Genomic DNA, 27,582 nt, shown 5'->3' with positions numbered 1-27,582 from the left:
GTTATTCACTGCTCATCATTTACACTTGATAATTCTTCTATCAAGAGAAGACTATACAATCTAAGCCTTTTCCTGAAAGAGAAAACAAAATGTATTTCAACCCTAAATATTTAGGGCATGAACCTGTGTTTCTTGCACATTCAAATTTACATTGACTTCAATGGAAATTCTCTATATAGAATCAGTGCAGGATCAGGCAGGCCCATAATGGGTTTCAGTTTTGGTTCCGTGCGATTATACTACCTAGCATAGGTACTTATGACAAACTTTACCTGTGTTGCAGTACTCTGCAAAGGCTGTTGCTGCATCATGTGCTGAGTACTAATATGCCCAGTGTTCATTCCGCCTTGAATTTGATTAGCCTGAACAACCTGACCTTGCATGTTTACTGGTGTAAGATGCTGAATGTTAGAAGAGTTCCCAGAAGAAAGCTGCACAGAACCAAAGTTTAATCCAGGAGTTGATTGCTGCAAAAACATCTTTAAGAAAATCCACAAATTAGTTTTTTTAAAACAAGCTACTGATTGTTTAAAGTATTACTAAAAATTCTTAATACAATACCTTTGAAAAACAATTAAAGACAGAAATATTGTTTAATTGTAGGTGTCAGAGGCATTATGAGTGTATTATAAGCAACGGATAATGCACAATTAAAATCTCTTTCACACACCAGTTTCTTTCTGGAATAACGCCATTTAACAGAGATACAGTAGTGTTACTCTGGTGTGAAGAGAATTAGATCCCTACATATTTAGTTTAAGGTTTGCATTTACACAGAAGCACAAAGACAACTTGTACAAAATTTTGAAAAAGACAACATTAATTGGAAACTGCGTTTCTCTTTCCAGTGTCTCCAGCAGTTTAGTGAAATGAAGTCAATGATGGGAAAATAATCTTATAACTGACAGACTCAATTACTATACATAATTTCTTCCCTGGAAATTGACTGTCTGTAGCAACAATCTATAAGGCAGGGCTTTCCCAATATTATCCATTTTGACTAGATAGCACACAGAAAGTCATTTAAATCCTTAGTCCTTACTAAGAAGTCAGTGTTAATCCAACTGTAACTCACCTGAAGCCCTTGACCATGGACCATTTGAAGCTGTTCTTGAATCTTACGCAACTCTTCTTGCTGCCGATGAATATTTGCCTCTATCATTCGTGTTCTTTGCTCCAACTGGTCCTTTAGGTGCTGCATGGCTCCCAATTGGGCTGAAAACTGGAACATAGGCTGCAGAGCCATGTATAGGTTAAAAGAGTTTGAATCAGAAACAGACAAACTTGACCTACAAAAGGTAAATCATCCCTTCATAGTAGCAATGGGAACCAATCCCTATCTAGTAACATGCTACAGTTTGTTGTCTATCACAATCTCCAGACCAGTGGTGCCCAAACTTTTCCTCTCGCGCCCCCCCTAACCAGTAATGGAGCCTGTCTGTGCCCCCTCTATTACTGCACAATTGGCCCAGCAGAGGAGGTTGGCCTGAAGGTGGAGCTGGGGGCATAACTGAGGATAGGGGAGGAGCTGGGGCTTGAGGGGAGCTGGCCTGGGGGCAGAGATGGAATGAGGGCAGGGCAGAGCATGGGGCGGAGTGGAACTGCATCTGGGGCTAGAGCTGGGGGCAGAGTGGAGCTGTGGCTGAGACTGAAGCTGGGCTGGGGGCAGGGCAGGAGGCGGAGTGGAGTTGCAGCTGGGGCAGGAGCTGGGCTGTGGATAAAGCAGGGGGCAGAGCGGAGCTGTGGCTGGGACAGAGCAGGGAGCAGAGTGGAGCTGTGGCTGGGGCAGAGCAGGGAGCAGAGTGGAGCTGTGGCTGGGATCGAAGCTGGTCTGGGGGCAGAACAGGGCTGGGTGGTGCTCCATCCCCACCCCTTGTGCAGGGCCCCACCAAAACGTTTCTCCACCCCTGTCCCCCAGGAGGGGGCACATCCGACAATTTGGGGAGCACTTCTCTAGGCACAATTACTTAGTTGTGAAAAGTTCTGAGATTGACACATACATTTAATGTTTAGAGAACTCTTAACAAAATAACCCAAACAAACAAAAGGCACCCACAAACACACAACTGCCCTACACCCAGGTCAACCTCTCAGCAAAAAGCCTGAGCAATTAGATGGGTTTACAATGTAGCCTGAAGACACAAAAACTCAGCTGTATATCTCTAGGGACTGTCAGTATCAGCTAACTTCAACTGTCTGGACAGGGCATGGAGGATACAGTCTCGTAGATAACCAGGACAAAAGTCATATAGGCTACTACAGATCCCCATTGCCATGCCAGTACATTGTGCATCTCCCCTCTTTCCTGCCAGAGCATGAATTCAATATTAATCTGATTTTATACTTACGGCTGGATTTTTAAAATGGATTTTAACTTTTAACAGTGACAATTTATGTCATTTGGACATTTAAGGATCTGATAGCAAATCAGGTACTTCAGTTTGTACTAAACAAACAGTGACAACAATTATTTGCATCCAACAAAATTGGCTAAAAATCAATTGTTACACTCATTTTGGGAGAAGTTTACCTTAATTAGGCACAAGAGAGAATGCAAGTAAAGATGACTTTGCATAAAATAAACTTCCATCACACAGTTCAGTTAATGAGAAAGTCCTTAATGTGCTATTCCTAAATGTGGTTATTTGCTGAAAGAGCCAATCAATAAATATACAAAACTAATCCATACCTGGGACATGCCTGGCTGGATCTGTAAAGTTGCAGGTTGAGTCATCATTGGCTGTGCTAATGGTTGTCCAACAGACTGGGTGTTTAAGGACTAAGATTTAAAAGCATACCATAATTATCAAACAGAACTTGTCTCACACTAGATATAACTAAATTATTTAAGAGAAATTTGTCAATTCCATGATGGCAAAACAGTACATTTTGTTAAAACACACTTTTATATAACACAAGGCCAACAGAAATGTGTCTACATTTATATTACTATTTCAAGGGGATAATAGTCTTTAAGCAACTAAATGCTCACTGCGATGTTTGAAACTGAAATATTGCATACTGTGAACTTGCAGGTACAAATGATTACATGGGGTATCTTTGTTCAAGTTATGATATAGGTCAGAAATAAGTAAAGAATACAAATAGTGAAAGGGAAATGGGAATTTTAGAACTGTAATCATTTGAAAGATGGTCTTAGTAAGTAAAGATACTTGTTTTCAAACATTTTTAAGTTGACAGCATCTTTTTATTCCTCTACTAATCATCTCAAACCAACAATAAACCAGCCTCAAATCACAGTCAATGAATAGCTCATAGCAGAGGGCTTGTATGGGATTTTCTAATATTATCAGGGTTTCAAGAACTATATGAAATTATTCCATTACTTTGTTATTGGATGGGTTCTACCTAGTTTATGAAAAATTGTATGAGAAAGGAAGCACAGATTTATGCATGTTGTCTTGGCCCTTTAAGGGCTAGAGGTCTGGAGACAGTCATCTCTAGTGAATAAGGAAGCACACCTGAGGAGCAAGGACCAGCTCATTCACCTATAAAAATGTAGCAGAAAACTGCAGAGCAAGAATGCTCAGGGAGAACAAAATGCACTAGAGAGGCTGCTGGGAACAAGTAGGCTCCATCAGAGAAACTTGGAGATTGAGACTACAGGTTGGAAAGGTCTGGAAGCGACCTGGTAATGGGGTAAACCAATGAACTTGAGGAAGGACTTGGGAATTTTATTTTGAATGTTTATTAATTTAATAAACCAGACCCTGAGGAGGTGTATGAATAGACAAAAGTGTTTGAGACTTACTCAAGAAGCCCCTGGAAAGGGGACACTGAGGCAGGGGTCCAATTTCAGGCTTGCCCGAAGGCCCTGATGGGGGTCATGGGAAGCGACCACCCAATGAACACATGCTTAACTATATGTAGGGCCCTGACAAATTCACAGCCATGAAAAATGCATCATGGACCATGAAATCTCATTTCCCCCAAGAAATCTGGCTACTGTAGGGAAGGCAGGCTCCTACTGTGCACTGGGCTCCAGATACTAGTCCTGGCAGGGCTGGGTCTTCCTCTTCCTCTGGAGGGGCCACCCCTAGGGCTGGGTCAGACCCACCTCTAGGAACCTCCCCTGGCTGCAGGAAGCTCCACAGCTGCTGGCTGGGAGTCCAGCTCTGAAGGCAGTGCTGAAGGAAGGGTGGCACATTCCTGGAGGTGGGTTTGACCTAGCTTCAGGAAGGGGAAGAGGAAGTCCCATCCCTCCCCAGCCCCATTAGGACTAGCAGCTGGAGCCCAGTGCATGGTAGGAGACCCTGGTGGTGGGGCCCCCAGTCCTGCCCCTCCCCAGCTCCAGGCACAGTGCTCAGGGGCTAAAGGGGCCTTGAGCTGGCTATGTGTGGGAGGAACAACAGCGCCCCCCCCGCCCCGACCACAGGGCCCTGGGCAAACACCCACCCATAAGGCTGGTCCTGCTCCCTCCAAAAGCGACAGCCACCTCCATACCCTGCAACCCTCAAATCTGTGCTGCTGCTGACGGCGGCGCTGGCTTTAGAGCTGGGCTCCTAGTCGGCAGCTCTCTGGCCGCCCAGCTCTGAAGGCAGTGCCCCTGCCAGCAGCAGCACAGAAGTAAGGGTGACAATCCAATGATACCCTCGCCATGACCCTCCTTTGGGTCAGGACCCCCACAGTTACAACACTGGGAAATTTCAGATGTAAACATCTGAAACCATGAAGCTGACTATTTTAAAAATCCTATGACCATGAAATTGACCAAAATGGCCCTAACTATATGCATGTGAGTAATCACACTTAGTTTAACATGTAAAATTAAACACCTGCATAAGCGTTTGTGTAAGTAACCTTGATCATGCAATCTTAGCAATCAAGTACCCAGACTGAAAATGTTTTCACTTCCAGGTCGAACTCTATGCTTTAAGGGAAAAAAATATAAAGTTTACTGTAGATTTTCATTTACAAGTGAAATAAATGGATTTTACACAGAGGCTCTCCTTTGAAGAGTTACCTGACTACTAAGTGATGACCTCCTTGGTGCAGTCTTTTCATGACCAGATAAGTTTTGTCTTGGAGGAGTGCTAGTGTCCATTGTCATCTTTGTTGGCGTTGCTAATGGTGATCAATGTAAAAGTGAAAACACATTTTGTTAATAATATGAATGATAAGCCTGATCCTGTAACTCCATACACAAAGAAGTCAAAGGGAGTTTTGCCTGAGTGAAAGCTTCAGGCAAATTTTTCAAAAGTACATTTCTATCAATTGTATAGGCCTGATAGTATGAAATAAGATTTTATTTTAATATCAGATGTTTCAATGGGTTTCTACTGGACAACATTTAAATGTAGAACTCTCTGGATAAACCTGGTACCCTAAGGCTGCTGCATTACTGATAGTTAAGCCATTGAGAGGGACATTTTTAAATTCAGTGTTTCATTCAGATATATTATTAACAGAATATTTTAAAAGTTTTAAGGCATTATTTCAATAAAAACACAGCAAAAAAGGACAGATACAGTCTCCCTTTATAAGGCAATTATGTTTTCAATGGTTAGCACATACATGAAGGATCTGAGACTGCAGTATGCGAAGATTTCCTCGAACTTCTGGAGGAAGCAGAAGGTGTACCACTGTGATCAAATCTTTCCAATGCTTCTTTGAGGCTGACCGTGTTTATATGATTATCAGATCCGGAGTCCTGATTCTGAAGGAGTACAAATAAAAATCATTTTATTTGATGGTTCAGCACATAGACAATAAATATTTCAGTTGGCAAACACAGCTTAGCAAATTAAACAAACATCTGGGCCAATCAATCCCCTTACAGATAAATCTGCAGAAAAAGTTTTGTCCTTTTATACTCTACAAGTTTAAGTTTATGGAGTTTCCATTTATCAGGTTTGTACCATGTAAAGAAAGGCGAGACAAAGCTATGAAAACCCAGTCCAAAGATATGCAGGCAAATCCTGCAACTCTGAGGGTATGGCTACACTGGCGATTTGCAGCGCTGGAAAGCCTCCACCAGCGCTGCAATTAGTAAGTGGCCACACCTGCAGGGCACTTCCAGTGCTGCAACTCCCTGGCTGCAGCGCTGGCCGTACACCTCACTCAGCATGGGGAATAAGGATTCCAGCGCTGGTGCTGCAGCGCTGGTCATCAAGTGTGGCCACACACCAGCGCTGTGATTGGCCTCCAGGGTATAAGGTGTATCCCAGAATGCTTTTATAAATTACTCTCTCTGTTTTGTTATGCAGCCTCTCTTTGTTTTGTTGTGAAGGAGCTCCAAGCTCCGTTGCCGTTGCAGTTGCCGCTTGTCTAAAAAACAAACAGAGCTCCTGTTTGCTGTGATCATCTGTACCTGGCTGTAAACAATCACATGAGATTGCAGGCAGGGAGGGAATGAAACAGCGGGGAGTCGTGTTGGCTGCAGGCTGTTTGCAATTAAGAGTTAAGACTAAGGGGTTGGAAACATGTTCTGATTTTTCAAGTCAGGAAGCTAAACACACAGTGTTGGCTCCAAAAATCCACACTCTCTCTCCCCCCGCTCCCTGTCACACTAGACCCCATTCCACCCCTCTCTTTTGAAAAGCACGTTGTGGCCACTTGAATGCTGAGATAGCTGCCCATAATGCATCACTCCCAGCAGCGCTGCTAATGCTGCAAATGTGGCCACACACCAGCGCTGGTAGCTGTGAGTGTGGCCACACACCAGCACTGCTCCTACACAGCTGGATGACCAGCGCTGCAAACTACCAGCGCTGCAAACCGTAAGTGTAGCCATACCCTGAGTTCTGCACCAGTCCTGTGTTGCTGCACAAACTTCCTTCCCTCTCCAGCAACATAACTCACTTCCTACTGCTGTGTACTCTATTTCTCTCTTGGAGGAGCAAGAAGCCATGCAGGCATAAAGAACAGGAGTACTTGTGGCACCTTAGAGACTAACAAATTTATCTGAGCATAAGCTTTTGTGGGCTACAGCCCACTTCATCGGACGCATAGAATGGAACATATAGTGAGGAGATATATATACATACAGAGAACATGAAAAGGTGGGAGTTGTCCAACCAACTCTAATAGGCTAATTAATTAAGATGAACTGTTGTCAGCAGGAGGAAAAAAAGCTTTTGTAGTGATAATCCACATATCTATTCAAGTGACATCATCATAGGCCCTAATCACATCAGCCACAACATCAGGGGCTCATTCATCTGCACATCTACCAATGTGATATATGCCATCATGTGCCAGCAATGCCCCTCTGCCATGTACATTGGCCAAACCGGACAGTCTCTATGCAAAAGAATAAATGGACACAAATCTGACATCAGGAATCATAACATTCAAAAAACAGTAGGAGAACACTTCAACCTCTCTGGCCATTCAGTAACAGATTTAAAGGTGACAATTTTGCAACAGAAAAGCTTCAAAAACAGACTCCAACGAGAAACTGCTGAACCTGAATTGATATGCAAACTAGATACTATCAATTTAGGCTTAAATAGAGACTGGGAATGGCTGAGCCATTACACACATTGACTCTATTTCCCCCATATTAAGTATCCTCAGAGCTTCTTGTCAAACTGTCTTAAATGGGCTATCTTGATTATCACTACAAAAGTTTTTTTTCTCCTGATGACAATAGTTCATCTTAATTAATTAGCCTCTTAGAGTTGGTTTGGCAACTCCCATCTTTTCATGTTCTCTGTATGTATATATATCTCCTCACTAAATGGTCCATTCTATGCGTCTGATGAAGTGGGCTGTAGCCCACAAAAGCTTATGCTCAAGTAAATTTGTTAGTCTCTAAGGTGCCACAAGTACTCCTGTTCTTTTTGTGGATACAGACTAACATGGCTGCTACTCTGAAACATGCAGGCATAGTTAGTTGTGCCATAAGCAGCAGATTTCCACTGGGAAATTTGCCAGACTACCCAGGGAGCACATCATGAGTGCCTGCCCCTAACTTACCTTTCTGAGGCCCAATATCCTGAACACCTTCACAGTCTCATCCGGAGGGTATTCATCCAGAAAGACTTTTGGATGCTCCTGAGAAGTGGGTGGAGGCCATGTGATGGAGCTATGCTGTCCCCTTCTGCTGATTTCCCTCCCTCTTCCTCCCTTATCTGTTCCTTGTTTTTTCAGATGGAAGAGACTACATCAATCTTTGTGTTTGTATTTAACACTTTGGGGCCCCAATCCTAACTGGGGCCTCTGTATGTCATGTAATACATATAATAAACCTAAAACTAATAAAGAAGAACTCCAAGGTTGTATGTTGTGAAGCAGTTACCTTTCCTACATCTTCTTAGTCATGAGATAATATTTCATAGTTAAAAAGCATTGCATTAGCTGTAGCAGCAGAGGATAAAAACTTTCCTACCTTCTGATTAAAAAAAAAAAAATCAGATATACAGCAGTACAAAGGGACACCGTATAATAAATAAAAAAGTTAGGAAGCTCACTTTATTTGCTGCTATCTCTGGAAGAGACTCTTCAATACCAAGTTCTCGCCTTCTTTCTGCTCGAACTTCTGCATAACTGTAAAAGAACAAACCACATTTATTATACCTCGTCTAAATGTTTTTTACAATAATGTCTTAAAATGTGACTTCCTCAGACATGCTGTTTTGCTCATGGAATAAAGGGTATAAACACTCAGGAGGCTTCACAATGTCTTTGCAAACTACTATTAGTTAAATCTTTCCAATGTTTTAAAAACATCAGCAATACAGTTGCCAATTAAGAGAGCTTCTCTAAAATTAATAAAAAACAACTGTTACCTTACTACGGTGTGTGTACAGACAATAAACTCTGGCCTGGAATTCCACTGATGATAAGTAATATAGTAATGTGTTTGTAGCCAAATCCACTGCTGCCCCTTTGTCAGGAACCTGTAATAACATGACTTCCCTTTCCCGTATTGCATTACTAGAAGATAAAAAAGAATAAGACTTCTTTGCTTTCACATGTTATGTGAATTCTGTGACACAGTAGTAATTCAATTATTTATATTATTCACTAAATCTAAACTAAGAGATCTTCCCCTGAATCTGACTGACACTTGGACAATGACTAAAAACAAGATAAGAAAAAGAGGAACTTCTATTTCAAGTACTACACACAATGGAAGAAAGGCTTTTCAGTAAGTTATATTACAAATTTTTTCAGCTACAGCAGCCATGATTTTGTAATTTCTTTATATTAGAAGGCTGTGGTATGAGACCACATCTCAGGTGTCTGTAAATAAATGAACCATAAACATTTTGCAGCAGAAAACTGTAGTCTTGCCACAGAAAGCATCACTTGAGTGATGCAGGATTTCAGTATATATCCTGCCCTCTCCACACAATTCAATATAATTAAGAAGACTTTCACATAACGTACAGATGTTTAATTGAGGTTGGTTTTTGTAACACAGAGTTTTGACATTTACTTACAGTGTTCGTGACATTTTGCCAGATTTTCTAGGTCATCTACATGATAGTAATCGTAGCCTGATGTCCCCAGAACTTCGAATGGTAAATAGCCTATTATTGGAGGTGCCCTAGTTAATACAGAAGTTACTGTTACTTTATTTTTACATATAAAAACAGTAAAATCAGTCTCATTCTAGTTCATGTTTACAATATGTTCTCCAAAATAACAACAACAAAAACCCACACAAATCCCAACTCAGATTATGAATAGTTAGTGCTGATTAACATATTCTAAAGATTACCGCCAGAATGCTACTATGTACTACTTTATTATAAGGAATGGCACCTGTGATCCAAGAATAGGAACTTCCATTCTAAGCTATGTCTCGATGTGAACTCTTCATTGGGTTCTTCAACAGTGCACATTTCCTAAAAAAACAAACAAAAAAGTCTCTCAAATCTGCTCTATTCTAATGTAGAAGCTCTTATGAAATTCAGACTTATTCAAAGTAGGCAGATAAATCCACAAGAATGTAGCTTTAAAAGTTATTTTTTAGGCACTTTCATTGTTTTTATGTATTTAAAGCAGACTGAGCCAAAATCTGATCTCAATTGCACTAGCTCTAAACTGGCATAACTCAACTGACTTGGGTAATGCTGGTGTGAGATCAAAATCAAAACCAATATTCATGACATTGGAATATGCACTGAAATCAATGGCCTTTGAGGTTATTTCAAACTGTAATGAACTGCAAAAAAACTTCTCTGATACTGTCATCAATGTGGAGGACACTCCTAGGTGAAAGCAGTGTAGACCAGATGTCTGCATTGTTTTGGATCAAAAGTTTATAGCAGTACGTAAAGTGGTACAGTCACATTGAAAGTTTCATGATCTGAGCACACTTAAGTGTTTACCAAGTGTCATAAACACTTGATTTCACTTGTGCAGAGGAAAATCCCAAACGTACCTTAATAAACTGAGGTGTAGCTAACCTAACTGTAGCTACAAAGCAAACTCTGTCTTCATATGAAGGCCGATGGGGCCGCTGGATAGTTCCTTCATAACCGTTGTGCGCTGAGTTGGGGACTGAAGGAGATGGGGTGGGGGGAAGATGGAGAGGGAGAAGAGTTAGGCTATGGCTATACTAGAGAACGTACAGCAGCACAGCTACACCGATGCAGCTGCGCCATTGTAAGCTCCCAAGCGTTGCTGTTCTAGGCCAATGGGAGAGAGCTCTCCCGTAGACTTAATTAAACCACCCCCAATGAGCAGCAGTAACTATGTTGGCAGGAGAAACTCTCCCACAGACATAGTGCTGTCCACACCGGCACTTAGGTCACTAGTGGTTTATTCACACCCCTGAGTGACATAAGATCTACCAATGTAAGTGGTAGTGTAGACATAGCCTTAGTTACAAAATATGCATAGAGGCACAAAGTTGGCAAAACCCCCAACATTAACCTATTGTAAAATACTATAAATTTACTATGAATTATGAGCAAAGCTACATTTAAAAATACATACATGTGGCATATAATTTAATAGTACTAGTCATATCCATGTTATCAAAACCAGCAAGGGACTTCTCTAACAACTAAAATTAGAGTCCAGCTACTTAAATACAGTCATGGACAACAGATGGTTTTAGGAAACCAATAAAAGCTATAACATTGCTTCTTAATAGCTCTTTTTAATTGGCTAGATTATTTTAGACTACTTGTTAACAAATGGTTTTAAATTTCTGAATTTTTCATCAGGTTTTGTCATTTTTAGCCGCAGTGGAAGTCATGAGAGAAAAGTACTATAGTAACCTTTTTCTCTTGAATCCTTAGGTAAGGCTTTCTTTTCTAGACTTTGCTCATCTCAAGATAACATCACTCAGTTTATTGATGGAACAACGCAGGGGCCCACTAATCCTCCTACATGATCAAGTATAGACAGCCAGCAGAGAACAAGTAAGTCGCTCCTATAGAACATCATTGCTTGAAATCTTTTTCCTACATAATACCAATCCGATATAACCTGGGTTACACAATATATCCTAATGGAATATTTTATGTTAAATTTCATGTCAAAACTGGTAAGTTCTACAGCATTTAGGACTTTTCTATCTCCTGTACTGTCTTCCAAATGCAGAATATTTATAACATTCTATTTGCTTACAAAACGTATAACAATTTAGGCAGCCTCATCCACACATTTATCCTTTGAGAGCTCAATTTATCTCATACTCTGCAGGAAAAACCATGCAGTTAAGATATAAATTCCTCTGCCCTTCTGATACCATATTACAGAAAACAACAGCTGCTGTGGTTTTGTTCTGAGTGTTCTATGAAGGATAATTGTTGATTAAATCACAGGATTGAGTGTAAGGTGGAGACATAGGTTCTAATTCTGAACCCACTGGAAGCCAATGACAGCTGCAGGTATTCAGTAACTCTAAAAAATCATGTTAATTAGTAAGGTACCTAGATATGGACTTAGGCACTTAAAAACACTGGCCTAAATTTTTCTTTACCTCACGTCTCCTCTTGTGTAAAATGTTTATTAAAGTATTTTACAAACATTAACACTCTTTAATGGAAGGAGTTATAGAGCTGAAAGGTACTATTTTTATTTTACTTTCACCTGCTCAGACATTACTGTCTACAATATAATACCAAATATAAAGAAGTATTATTTTTTCAGTAATGCTAAGTAGAAACAACACAACCTGTATCATGGTCTAGTATCTTTCAAAATAAATACCAAAATATTTTAAATATTATCACTAAGTTTTCCCAAACCTTTCCTAATGTATAAATCTTTGGAAAGTACCTTTAATTTTGGCCACATTACAGTGAAGCATTTCTTACCATTATTCAAAGACTTGAAATTTCCTATAAACTTTACATATTCATATGTAGGTGGTTCTTTCGGATCTATTGTTCCTCGCAGCATATGGCAACAGAATTCTAGTTGATTTTTTGCTGAAACAATATAATGAAAAGGCAGCTTACATGATGAAACATGCACCAATAGAGATTCATACAAAAGCAATAATAATTAGCACACATATTTCATAAAAGAGACAAGATAGGTGAGGTAGTATCTTTTATTGGACCAACCTCCGTTAGTAGAAGGTACAAGCTTTTGAGATACACAGAGCTCTTCTTCAGGTCTGGGGAAGGAAATCAGAGTCTCTGAACTAAATACAAATTGGGATAAGCTTGTTGAAAAAAGTCACTTGAAAAAGAATTGTGCAATTGAAGGTTAAATTGTGATGCATAAGGGGTGTGATGTGGGAGTGTTACAGATTTTTGTAATAAGCCATAAAACCAGTGTCCCGGCTGAGTCCAGGATTTTAATGTCTAGCAGGCCTATGAATTTTAGTTCTCAGGCTCACTTTTGAAGGTACTGTGCTGGTTTTCTTTGAGGACAAGTATTAACAGATCCGATACCAAGTGACTGCTTTGTGAAAAGTGTCTGCTCATAGGTGACAGGGTGTTTTTATCTTTTATCATTTTTCTGCATGAGTTCATCTGAGAGCACGATTGTCTGTTTCATTCAGATAACTGTTATTGGGGCTTTGATGTGCTGAATGAATACACCACACGTGACTGGCATGTGTAGGACCCATGCACCTCCTCAAGGAATTCTTTCACAATTAAGACACCACCACCCACAACTACTACAATCCCACTGACAGTCATAAGAAAAAAGAATCATATGACTGAACCTCCCCCCCCACCCCCCGTGGATGAAACCAACACTGGATCATTACATCAACTGCTTTATGAAAAGATACAATGAAATCCTCCACAAACATTACATCACCACAGTCTTCCTACCACCAAAAGGACAGATATGCTGCCTCTAAACTCCAACCACCAGATAGTGATCAAACCAGCAAAGGGGGAGTTGCTGTAGTCCTTAAACATGATGACTACGTCAATGAGGCCAACTTCCCATTTAACAACAAACACTTTGTCCAAACCATGGGAACAGCCATGGGTACTAGAATGGCTCTCCAATATACTAACCTTCTCATGGGCCCATTTAAGGAAGAATATCTGGAAAAATGTACCACAAAACCAACAATATACTTGGGATACAGATATATTGATATTTTCATACTCTGGACAGAAGACCCAACTCTCTCATAGATTTTCACCACAACTTCAACCAGAACCACCCATTGATCAAACTATCTCTAAAACACTTCCACACCGGCATCAACTTCCTGGACAGCATGATCAGATTCAACAATGGAATCCTACAAACAGCTATCCATAAGAAACCCAGGGATCACCATATTTATCTCCAAAGATCTAGAAACAACCACAGACTCACCAAAAAAATCTGTTATCTACTGCCAGCCACTCAGATACCACAGAACTTGCTCTGAAGAGAAAGTCCAGAATACTCACCTAAATACACATAAAACTGCCTTTACTAAACAAGAACACTCCATCCAAGAAGTAGATCGCATCATGGAAAGAGCCATCCAAATCCCTCAGAGAACTTGCTTCAATACAGCAAAAAAAACCCCAAAAACATGCCCCACTGAGCGCACACCCCTAGCTCTCAACTACCACCCCCCACGGAAACCCATAAGGCAGTGGTCCCCAACCTTTTCGTCTGGCGTCGGTGGTGACGCCTCTCGATGACGTCACTTGTCAGCAGCAAGCGGCATCATCCATTTCGGCGGAATTTTGGCGGATGCTCGACTGCCGGCCAGGACGCAGGCCCATTTAAATGCGCCCGCGGGCATCGTATTGGGGACCCCTGCCATAAGGGGTACCATCAAACAATTACACCTATAGTTCATGGGGACCATATCCTGAAATAATTTTTTCCTGAACTCCTCCTCTGATCTTCAAACAATCCCCCAATCTCACCAAGCTAATCATCTGAAACAAGTTCCCTACAAACCAGAGCTCACCAACTCAAACTGTCACCAGACTGCCAGAACAACAGATGCAAAACCTGCAGACATATCATCACTTCTAGAATGATTAACACCCCGTACAATATACCTTTCAAAATTCATGGGTCCTAAACATGCTTATCACAACATGTGGTGTACCTCATCCAGTGCATCAAATGCCTCAATAATAACTTTGTGGGTGAAACCAGATATCACTATGGTCTTAAATGAACTCACACAGAAAAATGATAAAAGATAAAAATACTATATCACCTGTGGGCAGAAACTTTTCATAAAGCAATCTCTCCCTGTCTGATCTTTCAGTACTCATCCTCAAAGGAAACCTGCATAGCACCTTCAAAACTGAGCCTGGGAACTTACATTCATAAATCTGCTAGACACCAAAAACTACAGATGCAATAGGGACACTAGTTTTAGAGCTCCTTACAATAATTTCTAACACACCCCACTGCACACTATCCCTAATCACCTTCTTCAAACCCCCTATGCATAACAATAGAATTCTCAATTGCAGATTTTCTTTCAAGTGGCTTCCTGCAACATGCCGTATCCCTTTTCCCTTATGCTTAGCAATCTGTCCCCAACTTGTATTTAGCTCAGATACTCTGATTTCCTTTCCTAGACCAGAAGAAGAGGTTGGTATAGCTCAAAAGCTTGAACTGAAGAAGTTGGTCCAATAAAAGATACTTCACCTACTTTGTCTCTTTCATATCCTGGGACCAACATGGCAACAACACTATCGCAAACAACATATTTAATAAAGAATTTAATATACATGCTGCAATGGAGAAAAATGGCTTATGGCATTTTATTTTTTTCCCAACATGGAATTACCCAACGTAATGGAGAGGAAACTATTGGATTTGTGTTTGGAAAGGCTCAGCAGCACTCACTCTCCATACTTCAGCTTTACGAAGAAGCCACAGAAGAGCGGAACTCCTACTAGGGAAGTTTCCATGGACAGCTGCCTAATGGGAAGTGCCTGGAAGTATGATTCCAATGGTGTATGACGTAATAGGTCTTTATCCTCTCCAGCTGCTATGATTATGTGACAATAAATTATAAACAGAAATACTTTCCCTGTGTTTTGGAAATGTTTATGACATGCAATGTTATTCTGGGAAATTTTAAAATAAAATATTGATTTATTTCAGAAAATAAAATGAATCATCTTTTTCCTTTAAGACCTATAAGTTTCACCCTGAAATCCCATATGCATTTACTTCCACTGAAACTGAGTTGCCCATATAAAGACTCTATGATAAGACTCCCACATCTACCAGATTTTTTAGCAATACAACTTACATTTTAAATATTCTTGTGTCAATGAATCACTTTCCAGCAGATGAGTAGACAGTATTTTATAAACCTCTGAATGTTCCCCCTCTGGGATAAAATTAAATAGACTCTGATCCACAAGATCAGACTGAAAAAGAAAAAAAGATTTCAGAAACATTTTAATAATGCAAGACATGACATCTTTGCAAAGCCCATTGTTTTAATGTAAAGTAATTAAAGAGGTCAGGGATGAGAAAACAAACGAATAAAAACATAGATTCAGCAAAACCATATTCTGAGGAACAAAATACCATTTTGCAAGAAGTGATCATCTCTTGATTGCACAGATTTTTGACACTGTTGGAGAAGTTACTTACCTTGTGCAGTAACTGGAGAACTTTGAAATGTGTCTCCCTGTGGGTGCTCTACATCAGGTGTGCCTGCACCCTGAACCTTTGATCAAGATTTTTTTGGTAGCATTGCCCATTCAGCCCACGCATGTGCCCCACAGATCCTCATGTCCGTACCAAGGCTATATGGGGCTGTGCGGGTGAACCACCCTTAGTTCCTTCAACACTACAAAGTCCCATTGAAGCAGAGGGGAAGGAGGGCGGGCAGTGGCCCACCCATAGAGACACACACCTTGAAGAACTGCAGTTACTGAACAAGGTGAGTAACTTCTCCTCCTTCGAGTAGTGTTCCTATGGGTGCTCCACTTCAGGAGACTCCCAAGCAATATCCCCAAGGAGGCAGGAGATTTGGAGCAGAGTCCAGTACGGAAGAGAACTGCACTGCCTATAGAAGCATCTGATCTAGCTGTAGACACCAAGGCATGATGATTAGAAACCATGAACAGAGTACCAAGCTGCCACTGCAACCGGTACATCCTTAAGTAAGGCTACAGAAATATTTGGTGCTCCTGTGGAACGTGCTATCACTCTCAAAGGGGTTGAACGTGAGTTCGGTTGTAACAGATTTTAATATATCCAGAGATCTACTTTGATAACCTCTATTTTGAAATTACCAAACCCTTGTTTCTGTCTGGAGTGGATACAAACAGTCTAGGAGATCTTCTAAATGGTTTGGTCCTCTCTCTAGATAAAAGAGTAATGCCCTCCTGACATCTAGTGTATGGAATATAGCTTCTTGACTAGTCTAATGTTGTTTTGGAGAAAAAAATGGGAGATGAATGGTTTGATTAATATGAAATTTTGAGGACACCTTAGATAAAAATATTGGATGGGCCCATAGTGACACTTTGTCTCTGGTGAGACCATAAATGGGGGTCTGCCATTAAAGCCCCCCAATTCTCAAACCCTTGGAGCAGAAGTGATGACTACCAGGAAGGCTGTCTTCACAGATAAATCTAATAAACAACACAGAGCTCATGGCTGAAAATGATGTTTCATAAGGCAATTAAGGACTAGGTTGAGGTCTCAGCTAGGAGTAGGATTTCTGATTTGCAGGGAAAGATTCAACAAATCTCTTAGGTATCTTGCTATGGTTGGGTCAGTGAAGAACGAAAAAACCCTATGGGTGTGTGAAAAGCTAAGTACCTAATGGAAGTGCTGCTAAGTGTACTCTAATGGAATTCATAGAAAGACCTGATGTTTTTAATTCCAATAGGTAATCCAATACCCTGGGAAGAGATCAAGTTGGCAAAATCTGACAACTGCTTTTACACCAAAGAGAATATCTTTTCCATTTCTGAAGGTAAGTATTTCTTGTGGAGTCTCTTCTACTACTTAATATTATCCGTTGTATTGCTGATGAACAGGATACCACTATTCTCGAGAACCACAAGGAGCCATGTTTGGGGCCTCAGAATCTGCAGGCTGGGGTGAAGTGTTTGACTGGCATCCTGAGTCAGTAGATAAGGAATGAATGGAAGTCACCACAGAGAGCATAAGACGAGTCTGATTAGACAGGAATACCAAATTTTATCTTGGCCACTTTGGTGCAATCAGTACAACTCTGGCCCGATCTTGTTGAGAATTTTAACTATAATGGCATCGGTGAATGTGCACAAAGAAGCACCTTCATTCATGAGATGAGAAAAGCATCTCCTAGCAATTGGGGATTGAGACCCCCTCTGAAGCAATACCTGATGCATTTTGTGTTGGCTGCCGTGGCAAATAGATCAGCCTCGGGGAATTCCGAAGCTAAGACTATTGTGTGGAGATCTCAAGAGTCCAGTTCCCATTTGTAATTTAGAAAGAAATATCTGTCGAGGTCATCTGCCATGATGGTCTGTATACCTGGGAGGCAAGAAGCTGAGATGACTATCTGATTGGCTATACACCAATTCCAGAGTTTTATCACCTTGACACAGAGAAATGGGAACATGCTTCCTGATGGTTGATATAATACATGCATGTCACATTGTCTGTCATTATCTTTACTGACTTGGATCTGATTAGAGGCAGACAGTGTAGACAAACATTTCTGACTGCTCTCAAGTCCAAATTATTGATGTGAAGAAGCTGCTCTTGTAGTGACCATTTGCCTTGCACCTTATTAGTCCCAGATGTGCCCCCCAACCTAAAAGTGAAGCGTCAACGTTATCACTATCATAGGGGGATTCTGAAGGAATGAGACACCTGCACTGATGAGTGACTGCAGAACCCATTACTGTCAGTCCCCCAATCTTCCTAGGTTGTGCTTGCTTGATTTGTAATCTTCTTCAAACTGTTCGAAGCCACTCCTGTAGACCTCAGAGATATTATCTGACATGTTGCACTACAAAAGTGCAATCTGACATATGTCCCTAACAGAAGTCGGTCCAATAAAAGATATTACCTCACCCACTTTGTCTCTAAGTTCCTGGGACCAATATGGCTACAACAACACTGCATTAGACAACAGACTCCTCTTTGCTTTTGCAGTATTAGCATCTGAAGACAATCTTTTCCTCTTTTTTGAGGTCTGTCTTGGTCCCTGAGATGAGAGTCATTAGTGCGAGAAATCTGCTGGAAAGGCGGTAGGTACTGCCAATCTCTGCATACAGGGAAGCTCCTATGAAGTCTAGGCGCTGTATTGGAGTAAAAAATGGGCTTTTCAAGGTTGATTTGAAGTCTCAGGCTGTGAAAAAGAGAACACATCTTTACTGCTGCCAAGACTTCCTAAAATGATCTGCACTGATCAGATATGGGAAAATTATTATAACCAGATGACGTAGATGGGTAGCAACTACCACCAGAATCTTTGAGAATACCCTTGAGGCAGAAATAGGCTGAAAGGGAGCACCCTGTATTGATTGTGCTCACTGTTGATTAGAAAACAAAGAACTTTCTTGTGTGAAGGGTGAATAGCAACATGAAAATATGCACCTTGTAGGTCGAGAGTTGCAAGCCAATCCCCTAGATATAACAAGGGAATTATTGCTGCAAGGGTCACCATCCTGAATCTCTGCTGTTTTACATATCTGTTGAGAGACATGAGATATAAAATTGGCCTCCAGGCACCATTCTTTTTAGAGATCAGGAAGTATTTTGAATAGAATCCCCTTCCCCTGTGCTAGTACAGGGCCTGGTTCTATCGCTCCTAAACTCAGAGGAGGTAACACCTTGCACCAGCAACTGATTGCAAGAAGGGTTCCTGAAGAAGGATGGGGAGGAGGAATGGGTAAAATATATATGGAGATATACCTATCTCATAGAACTGGAACAGACCCCGAAAGGTCATCAAGTCCGGCCCCCTGCCTTCACTAGCAGGACCAAGTACTGATTTTTGCCCCAGATCCCTAAGTGGCCCCCTCAAGGATTGAACTCACAACCCTAGGTTTAGCAGGCCAATGCTCAAACCACTGGGCTATCCCCAGATGGTATGGCTTCCAAAACCCATTTGTCTGATGTTATATTCTCCCATACAGTCCCAAAAGGGGAGAGATGACATCTCAGAGAAGGGAGGGGTAGGAGGTTGCAGGTATAAACCTCTGTCTGTTGGATGGCTGACACTCCTGACTACATCATCAAAACTGTTGCTTGGAGGACGTACATGGCTGAGAAGATGTGGCTGTAGCTGAAAGAGGTTTCTTCTTAGAATACCTTGGTCTCTTGGCCAGGGGCTCAGATGGCCTACGATAAGTTGAACACAGGACTGGGTATGCTCTTTGTGCCATCTGACACCAATTACATCTTCTATTACAGAAATATAAATCCCTAAGGATAACAGCATGGCTCTCGAGTCCTTTAAAGTGTGGAGAGATGTATCCATTGAGTCCACAAAGAGCTTGCCACCATCAAAAGGAAGGTTATCAATGGTACTTGATGGTTACAGATTGTTGCAATAAGCCATACATCCGGTGTCTATTCAGACCATGATTTTTAGTGTTTATCAAAGTTATGAATAGGAGCTTAAATTCATAACTTTGCTACTCATTAAAAATCATGGACTGAATAGAGATACTGATTATGGCTTACTGCAACATCTGTAACCCTTTAACAACCCCTCCCCCCCACCTTTCCTGCCTATGACTGGAGGTGTGTTAACAGGCAACTTCACCTTGATTGGTCCCTTAAAATAAGCGTTAACTACTTATGCTAAACAATCTGTTCAAATCTTGTGTATAGCAGTGACACTTTGAGTTAGTTTCTCAGACCTGAAGAAAAGCTCTGTGTAAGCTTGAAAGCTTGTGTCTCTCACTAACAGAAGTCGGTCCAATAAAAGATATTACCTCACCCACTTTGTCTCTAAGTTCCTGGGACCAATATGGCTACAACAACACTGCATTAGACAACAGATTCCTCTTTGCTTTTGCAGTATTAGCATCACCTGGAGTTTGCATGTAACTTCCCTTGGGACCTGAAGTCTCCGTAGTCTTCTTGTGGGTCAGTGACTGAGATTTTCTTGGAGATTTACTCCTTACATCCTTCTGCTTAGAGGCAGCTATCAAGGCTATCTCTACGGAGGATTTTGGTACCTTAGATGTACTTAGTGCTATGGTACAGCCTACATCTCTAGCAGTCTCCGATGACCAAGGTCTTGATGTGGACAGGGTACTAGCGGTACTGGAAGGGCTACATACAGGGTGGTCCTCCACCCTAGAATCCAAATATGGGCACAAAGCTTGCTTCATCATCAGGAGTTTAAACTTGATCTTGCACTTACTGGGGATATGTATTATCTCCCAAACAGTGGAGGCACGGGGAATGTCAGTCACTGAATGGTAATCACCTCACTGCAGGAGAGGCACCATTTGAACTCAGAAGAGCGTGGCATTCCTGAGCAATATAATAAAAAATGACCCCTAGAAGGGGAAAGCTATTAACTGGTATCTAACTACATAGTAATAATTTTTTTTAAAATTATTTAGTTAGTTAAAGGAAATGAAAATAAAAGGAACAGCTGTTCCAACTATACAGACTATAAGATGACTAACTAATTATAGAGTGAACAGGCACACAGTAGACTCTGTCTCTGGCCGAAGGCGGTTGAGAAGAGCCTGCACAGCTCCATGTAGCCTCGGCACGGGACAAGAAGATGTGTGGGACTCATGAACTGGTCCAGTAGGCACTAGTACAAAAAATCTCCAATCAAGGGTGCAGGTGCACCTGACGTGAATCACCGACAGGGACACTACTTGAAAAAGAAATAAACGTTACTGTAAACACAACACAGCTACATATGTAAAAGCATACTGGAACCTACTGTCTTTCCTTTGCTCTGATAATTTCAAATAGTGAAGCATTGGAATCAAATTGTGTACTGTTGATTTAAAATATCAGTACACATTTTTGCCTCTTGGTGGCACCAAAGATTTAAAATCTTCATCTTGAAAAACAAAAATAGAGGTGAGACAAGGTAGGTGAGGTATTATCTTTTCTTGGACCAACTTCTGTTGGTGGAAGGTATAAGCTTTCAGGCTTCACAGAGCTCTTCTTAGATAACAACAAAGTATTACTGATACTGTTTATATGCACAAATACATTAACAAAATCTCCAAAGAAAACAACCACAGAAGATATGTTTTAAAAAGAAAAAATTGAACTTAAAAGTTATCCCTCTGGAACCAACATTTTGGAGTTGAGGAAATGTAAAATTTGTTTAGCTGGAAAATTGAGCCATTTACATTTTTCTCATTTTAAGACAAGTTCTCATTCTAACACCGTTCACATCAAAGATTAATTTTTTGCCTTGCAGAACCATTGGTAAGAAACTTCTAGTCAATGTGGATACATGTTATAGACATTTATAAATCAGGTTCAGTCTGACAACTATTTTTTCCACCTCAGGTTTATAATTGACAATGAATTTTATATAAGCACTGTTCTCACTTTAAAATACTATTAGCTTTGGTTTCAGAAGAGTAACACTCCCAGGTGACACCTATACTAGCATGGACTAGAGAGTAAAAATATCAATGAGATTAGCAGTACAAATAAAGATGAATGAGATGCAGTACAAATATGACATATAAGAGTCAGCCCAGTCAAGCAGCAACAGCATATTTGTTCCTGGTGAGTCCCGAGTTTGGGAAGTGACCAGGGTAACTAAAGATCAGTGGACAGTAGTTTCAAGAGTACCAAGCATGCTTCTCTTTAGCAGTCTCAGCTGATGAGTAATGGAATAACAGTAACAGTGGCGTCTGAGGAGAGTGTTTATTCCACTTTTCCAATTGAAGAGATTAAGATTGGGGACACATCAATAACCAGGGAGGGAGGTGTTTTAGAGGAAAAACAGAGGTTTCAGGACAGAACATACATTGTCTGTGCTCCAAGTGCTTTGAGAGGTGGAAGGTTAATAGTGCTTGCAGCAAAACTTAGTCCATAGACTAACACTGATATCTTACTGGAAGCAGTTCATACTTACTGGCAAATGTTCAAGTAAGGGAGTTACACTTTCAGACACATATATTATACTTCCATCTGTCATGATTGCTAAAAAAAACCCATCAAGAGCCTGAAATTAAACATAATGGGCAGTTAAATGAAAAGGAACACAGTACAATGCACATGACAAATCAAAAAATCTATATTTAACTTAAGAATGAAGGCTAGATTGACTTCATTTTACTTACTCTAAAAACAATGAGAGCATGTCTTATCACTAACACCTTTGAATATCATTTGTACTATATCAGCTTTACCATTACCATTTTTCATACTGTTGTGTTCTCAAAAAGCCATCTATAATTTACAAAACTTCAGTTAGGCGATAGATCTAACTATTGGCAGGTTTATTTCCCTCTTCTCCCACCCCTACTAGAATTCTAGTCTTTAAAAAAGAACATGGAATGACAAGGAAGCAAGGTAGTGCTAAACGGGAAAACGGAGATTGAAGAAAGGAGAAAATAATAATAGGCACAGAAAATCGGAGAGCGGAAGAGGAAAAAGGATGAAGGGTAGAAAGAGAAGGAGGAAATGATAGATTTCAATTATTAAAATCTTTGAAGTTCCAATTCTTTCCTAAAGAAACTCAGTAGAAAATAAATATTCACCCCCTCAGTTTAAAATTAAGAAATGGGAAGGCCATGGGTTTTAATAAAACTTACCTGTGACTGCTTTAATTATTGGTAGTGGTTTAAAATTTGTGTAAGCTTTAACATTCCTAATTAAGAGCACCATTCTGGCATCCTCATTATTTGGGGTAGTACCTGACCACCCAAAATAATAGTAGTAGTCCCACTGATTTCAGTGGAAATCCTTATCCTTGCATAAAAAGAACAGGAGTCCTTGTGGAACCTTAGAGACTAAGAAATTTATTTGAGTATAAGCTTTCGTGGGCTACAGCCCACTTCATCGGATGCATAGACTGGAACATACAGCAAGAAGATATTTATACATACAGAGAACATGAAAAGGTGGAAGTAGCCATACCAACTGTAAGAGGCCAATCAATTGAGATGAGCTATCATCAGCAGGAGAAAAAAAATACATAAATAAAAAAAATTTTGAATTGATAATCGAGATGACCCATAGAAGGTGTGAGGATACTTAACATGGGGAAAAGATTCAATTAGTGTAATGGCCAAACCATTCCTAGTCTCTGTTCAAACCTAAGTTAACTGTATCTAATTTGCATATTAATTCAAGTTATCCTTGCATGGTAACATACCACTTAAGGAGAACAGAAATGGAGGTGGTGAGGAAGTAAGTTTAGCAACACCCCCTCCACCAGTTGACATATGAGAAGCCTTCTGCCCTTCTCTGGGTCAAGAGGGAGGTCCTGGGCCCATAACTTGCATTTGCTGAGCTTACTGCCCTGTTACTAGCACCCAGATTTCATTGGTGTTGTTACTGAGCAGGGGTAGGCTCAGCAGGCAAGGGTAATAGAACGGCAATTGGAGCAAGCGGGGACAGGACAACAGGGGAAGGGATGATCTCCCCCTGAGATGGGCCCTCTTCCTAGCTCCCTCACATCGCCTCAACCCCTGCACCCGAGCCCAACCCAGTGGGTTTCAGAGATGGGATCCACCCACTCAGCTGGGCACAACAGGGGTGCCACTCTCTGCACCTGAACAGGATTTCTGGATGTTAAAGAGGAAAGAGGATGGGGAACAGGATGAGTAGGGTCACTGGTGGTGGTGGGGCTGGTGCCCTCCTGGGATTCAGAGGTACCTAACACGCCTCTTTGATGGGCCAAGGGACAGTCCCTTCAGATGTACCCCACAGCCCAGCAAATGAATCACTGAGCCTGCCCCGATGAGTAATATATGCAATAAAGGGAGTCCTGACGCGGCACCACAAAGGACCCCTCCAATCTCCCAGCGGCAACTGGATGGTGACTTCAATGCCTAAGGAATAAGAGCATGTGACTGAGGAAGAGATACTTGCAGCCCAGAGGAAGAAGACTAAGAGGGGAGACCAGTTTCCCCAAGGACAAGAGGGCAAGCAGGAGGATAGCATTGGGGAGGAAAGACGGGATGGAAGTAAGCATCACTGTATTCACAGGTCTTACAAGAACTTGAGGGGAACAAAGAGACCCCCACCAAAATGCCCTTCTGGGCAGCAACCTCTGCTGCCTGGAAGAAGATGACCTTCCTGTACATCTTGGAAGCCATCACAATGTCCAAGGGCCCCCACCATCTGAGCCAATGTCCACACACAGGTTTCGATGTGGGATGAGGCAGCTGCTAAGAGACAGCAAACACAGTGCCTCCTACTCAGGGAAGGGAGAGGGGGCCCTGAGTGCCACAGATGGAGATGGAGGAGACAGCAGCAGCAGTACTGGCAATGGTGGATGGAGGGGCCACTGCAGATGGTGATGGGGCAGTGGGTACGGCTGTGGCCACCTGGGCATATGCCTGTGGAGTTGAAGGGCAGGCAACCCCAGAGCTGATGGAAGGGACAGCACAGGGAGAGTGAACCATTGCCAGAAGCAGCTGCTGAGATGGAAGAAGCCAACTGGGCAAGGCTCTTCCCTTTTTTTCTTGCCCTGGCCCTTCTTGCTGACTTGAGTGGGCCTCGTTGTTGTTGATGGGTTTAGCAGCCAAGTCCTTGCCTGTGCCCTTTGCCACCACCCAAAGGGGGGCAACAACGATGCCGGCAGAAGTGCGGGTGGTAGCCATAGGAGTGGAAGGAGGAAGAAAGCTGAGGTGAGAGAACCATGCAAGATGAAGGGGAGGCAGCAGATATCCAGTGCAGATACATGGAAGGGATACAGTTATCAGACAAAATGGACTGAGAAAGGACTGGAAAGAAAGCATCCATTATGGGGTTCAAGGCTCCTACATCTGGTATAGTGGGGAGCCAACCCCCCTCCTTTTATAGCCCTCTTAACCTTCAGACAAAAGGAGGGTGGGGGGGGGGTCAGGGAGCAGGATGGAAAGAGGGAGAGGTGACAACAGCCCCTCAAAGAGATGGTAATGTTTAAGGAAATTATGATGAACTATATTGTACAATTTATTGCCAAGTAGTTCCAGATATTTTAAGCGAATAAAACTGTGGCTTTATTTCACATCCACTACCTACTGTCTTGCTTCTAATGGGGCTGAACAAAGGATGGTCTCATGGTTAAGGCAGTCAAATAATGCCTTTGAGAACTTGATTCTGTCCCTGCCTCTTCCAGAAAGTTCCTAAGTGATACTGGGCAAGTTGTTTAAACCAGATTTTTCACAGGTCATCACTGTTTCTGGGCCCTCAACTTAAGATCCTGAGGTCTGATTTGCATAAGTGTTGAGCATTCTCAGTCTCAACAGAAGTCAATGGAAGCTGTGCTTTGAACATATGAAGTGGTACACAATGCTCAGCATTCTGAAAAATCAGCTCCTATGTGTAACAAATTGTAAACCCAGAATTAGTTTATACTTTTGTTGCCAGTATTGCCCTTCTTGGCCCAAGTGGTTAGTCCATATTCAGGGCCTCACATTTTTGTTTCCCCTATGAGGAGAAATGGATGATGAGTCAGAAATTTCTTTGTATAAACACAAAATTGCAGGGAAGTTCTGTTTCCCTTGAACACCACTGAAAAACGGCAGGCAGTTTCCTTGCTTACAATTTCCTAGTCTGCCTCTGCAACCAGCTTTGTGCTCCAAGGAGCTCTGTCTCTCTGCTCCCTCTCAGGGCCATGCTCATGAGTGCTTCTCTTGATTTCTTCTGGCTTTCTCCCAGCTCTTTGAATTTCTGTACAAGATAATTTTTTAGTTCTTTAAGTGCTTGCTGTAGCTCATCTGTTAGCAAGTTCCAAGTTGGACAAAACTTTCCTAAAGGGGAGGAAGTTTTGCCTACTGAACAGAGCACTGGACTGGGACTCAAGAGAACTGGGTTCTATTCCCAGCTTTGCCACTCGCCTGCTTGGTGACCTTGGGCCAGTCACTTCCTAACTTTGTGTTTCAGTTTCCTCATCTGTAAAATAGGTGTAATTACACTTACCTTCTTTGTATGTGGTTTGAGATTTATTGATGAAAGCACTATACAAGAGGTAGGTATTATTTTGACGGTCATCTCTCTGTGCCTCAGTTACCCATCTGTAAAATGGGATTATAGCACTCCCTCACTTTGCAGGAATGTTGTCAAAATTGATGCTTATGAAGCACTCTGATACTATAGTGGTAAGCACCACAGAAAAGCCCATGAGGAAATTAATAATTCAATCTTCAGAGCAGAATTTGAATAGTGTGCAGTAAATAAGGTCGAGGGCTACACGTTGAACAACATGGGGAAAAAACCAAAACATTGAATATCTGCTCATTAAGCGAGCCCTGCCCAGTCTATGCACTAATTGAGAAAAAGTAATACATGATTATGTAATTAAAGACTGTATCATAATGCATATGCACAAGGGGTTGAATTAAAGATGCACAGGCAACCTTAATGCATTTCCTAACGGCTGAGCACTTGAGTTTGCAACCTCAATAATCTGCTGGATAATATGCAGATAAACAAAGTACAATTTTTATTATGCATACTCTATTCACAAGCTATAGCCATACTTCCAATCAAGAAGAGAATATGCTGAATAGTTTTGGTAACTAGCATTTAGTTTAAGCATAAAAAAATAAGCTAACTCTGCCACAAAGGTACTAGTCATCTTTGTGTAGATGCACAGTTATGCCTTTTTAAAAAATGATTTCTAATGATAGAGATTGGAAATATTTTATTCCATTTTAAAGAACAGTTTTCATAAACTTAATAGTACACTTTTGTATTTACAATATATTGTAGCCCATTTAGTTAAAATTACATTTGTCAAGATATTTATTTGCAGATTTCTAGGTAGATAGTGTTGCAATTAAAATATGGATTTGAAAAGGAATACCATTAATCTAAAAGATTCTATCTTCACATAGTGGTGGTTTGCTAAGGAGAATCCTCTCTTTTCAAAAAGATAGAAATGATAATGTACCTCCAACATTAACTGTGTGAACTCTTCATTACTAAGGAATGTAGGTTTCCAGTCCTGTCGAATTTCACTGGCATCTGACTGTGCAGTGATTTCTGTAATCAGAAACATATACATGAATATTCATTTATGATTCACACTCCTGGAAGCAATTAATTCACACCACTGAATTATATGAATTGAGGGAAAGCTCTTTAGTCTGC

General features: G+C 41.2%; 1 protein-coding gene across 6 annotated transcripts in view; it reads right to left on the bottom strand.

Moving 5' to 3' along the window:
* The window catches only part of CLOCK (clock circadian regulator), a 126,141-nt gene that overhangs the window by 11,705 nt on the left and 86,854 nt on the right, over positions 1-27,582 (bottom strand). For 5 of the 6 annotated variants that reach the window (XM_039540420.1, XM_039540418.1, XM_039540416.1 and 2 more), the window contains exons 8-21: positions 27,383-27,474; positions 22,409-22,498; positions 15,626-15,746; positions 12,246-12,359; positions 10,358-10,476; positions 9,736-9,818; positions 9,411-9,517; positions 8,754-8,901; positions 8,436-8,511; positions 5,536-5,677; positions 4,985-5,085; positions 2,690-2,779; positions 1,076-1,234; positions 273-479 (exon numbers count right to left, since the gene is read on the bottom strand). In XM_039540420.1, the coding sequence (XP_039396354.1) occupies positions 273-479; positions 1,076-1,234; positions 2,690-2,779; positions 4,985-5,085; positions 5,536-5,677; positions 8,436-8,511; positions 8,754-8,901; positions 9,411-9,517; positions 9,736-9,818; positions 10,358-10,476; positions 12,246-12,359; positions 15,626-15,746; positions 22,409-22,498; positions 27,383-27,474 (1,649 nt within the window). Of the gene's footprint in view, positions 1-272; positions 480-1,075; positions 1,235-2,689; positions 2,780-4,984; positions 5,086-5,535; positions 5,678-8,435; positions 8,512-8,753; positions 8,902-9,410; positions 9,518-9,735; positions 9,819-10,357; positions 10,477-12,245; positions 12,360-15,625; positions 15,747-17,702; positions 17,867-22,408; positions 22,499-27,382; positions 27,475-27,582 lie in introns of those variants that run through there. The other variant, XM_039540421.1, reaches the window with a different exon arrangement.

This window comes from Mauremys reevesii, linkage group 5 (genome assembly GCF_016161935.1).
Source record: "Mauremys reevesii isolate NIE-2019 linkage group 5, ASM1616193v1, whole genome shotgun sequence".
Taxonomy (NCBI): domain Eukaryota; kingdom Metazoa; phylum Chordata; order Testudines; family Geoemydidae; genus Mauremys; species Mauremys reevesii.
Note: the sequence above shows the minus strand (reverse complement) of the source record. Positions and strands in the feature narration are given on the sequence as shown.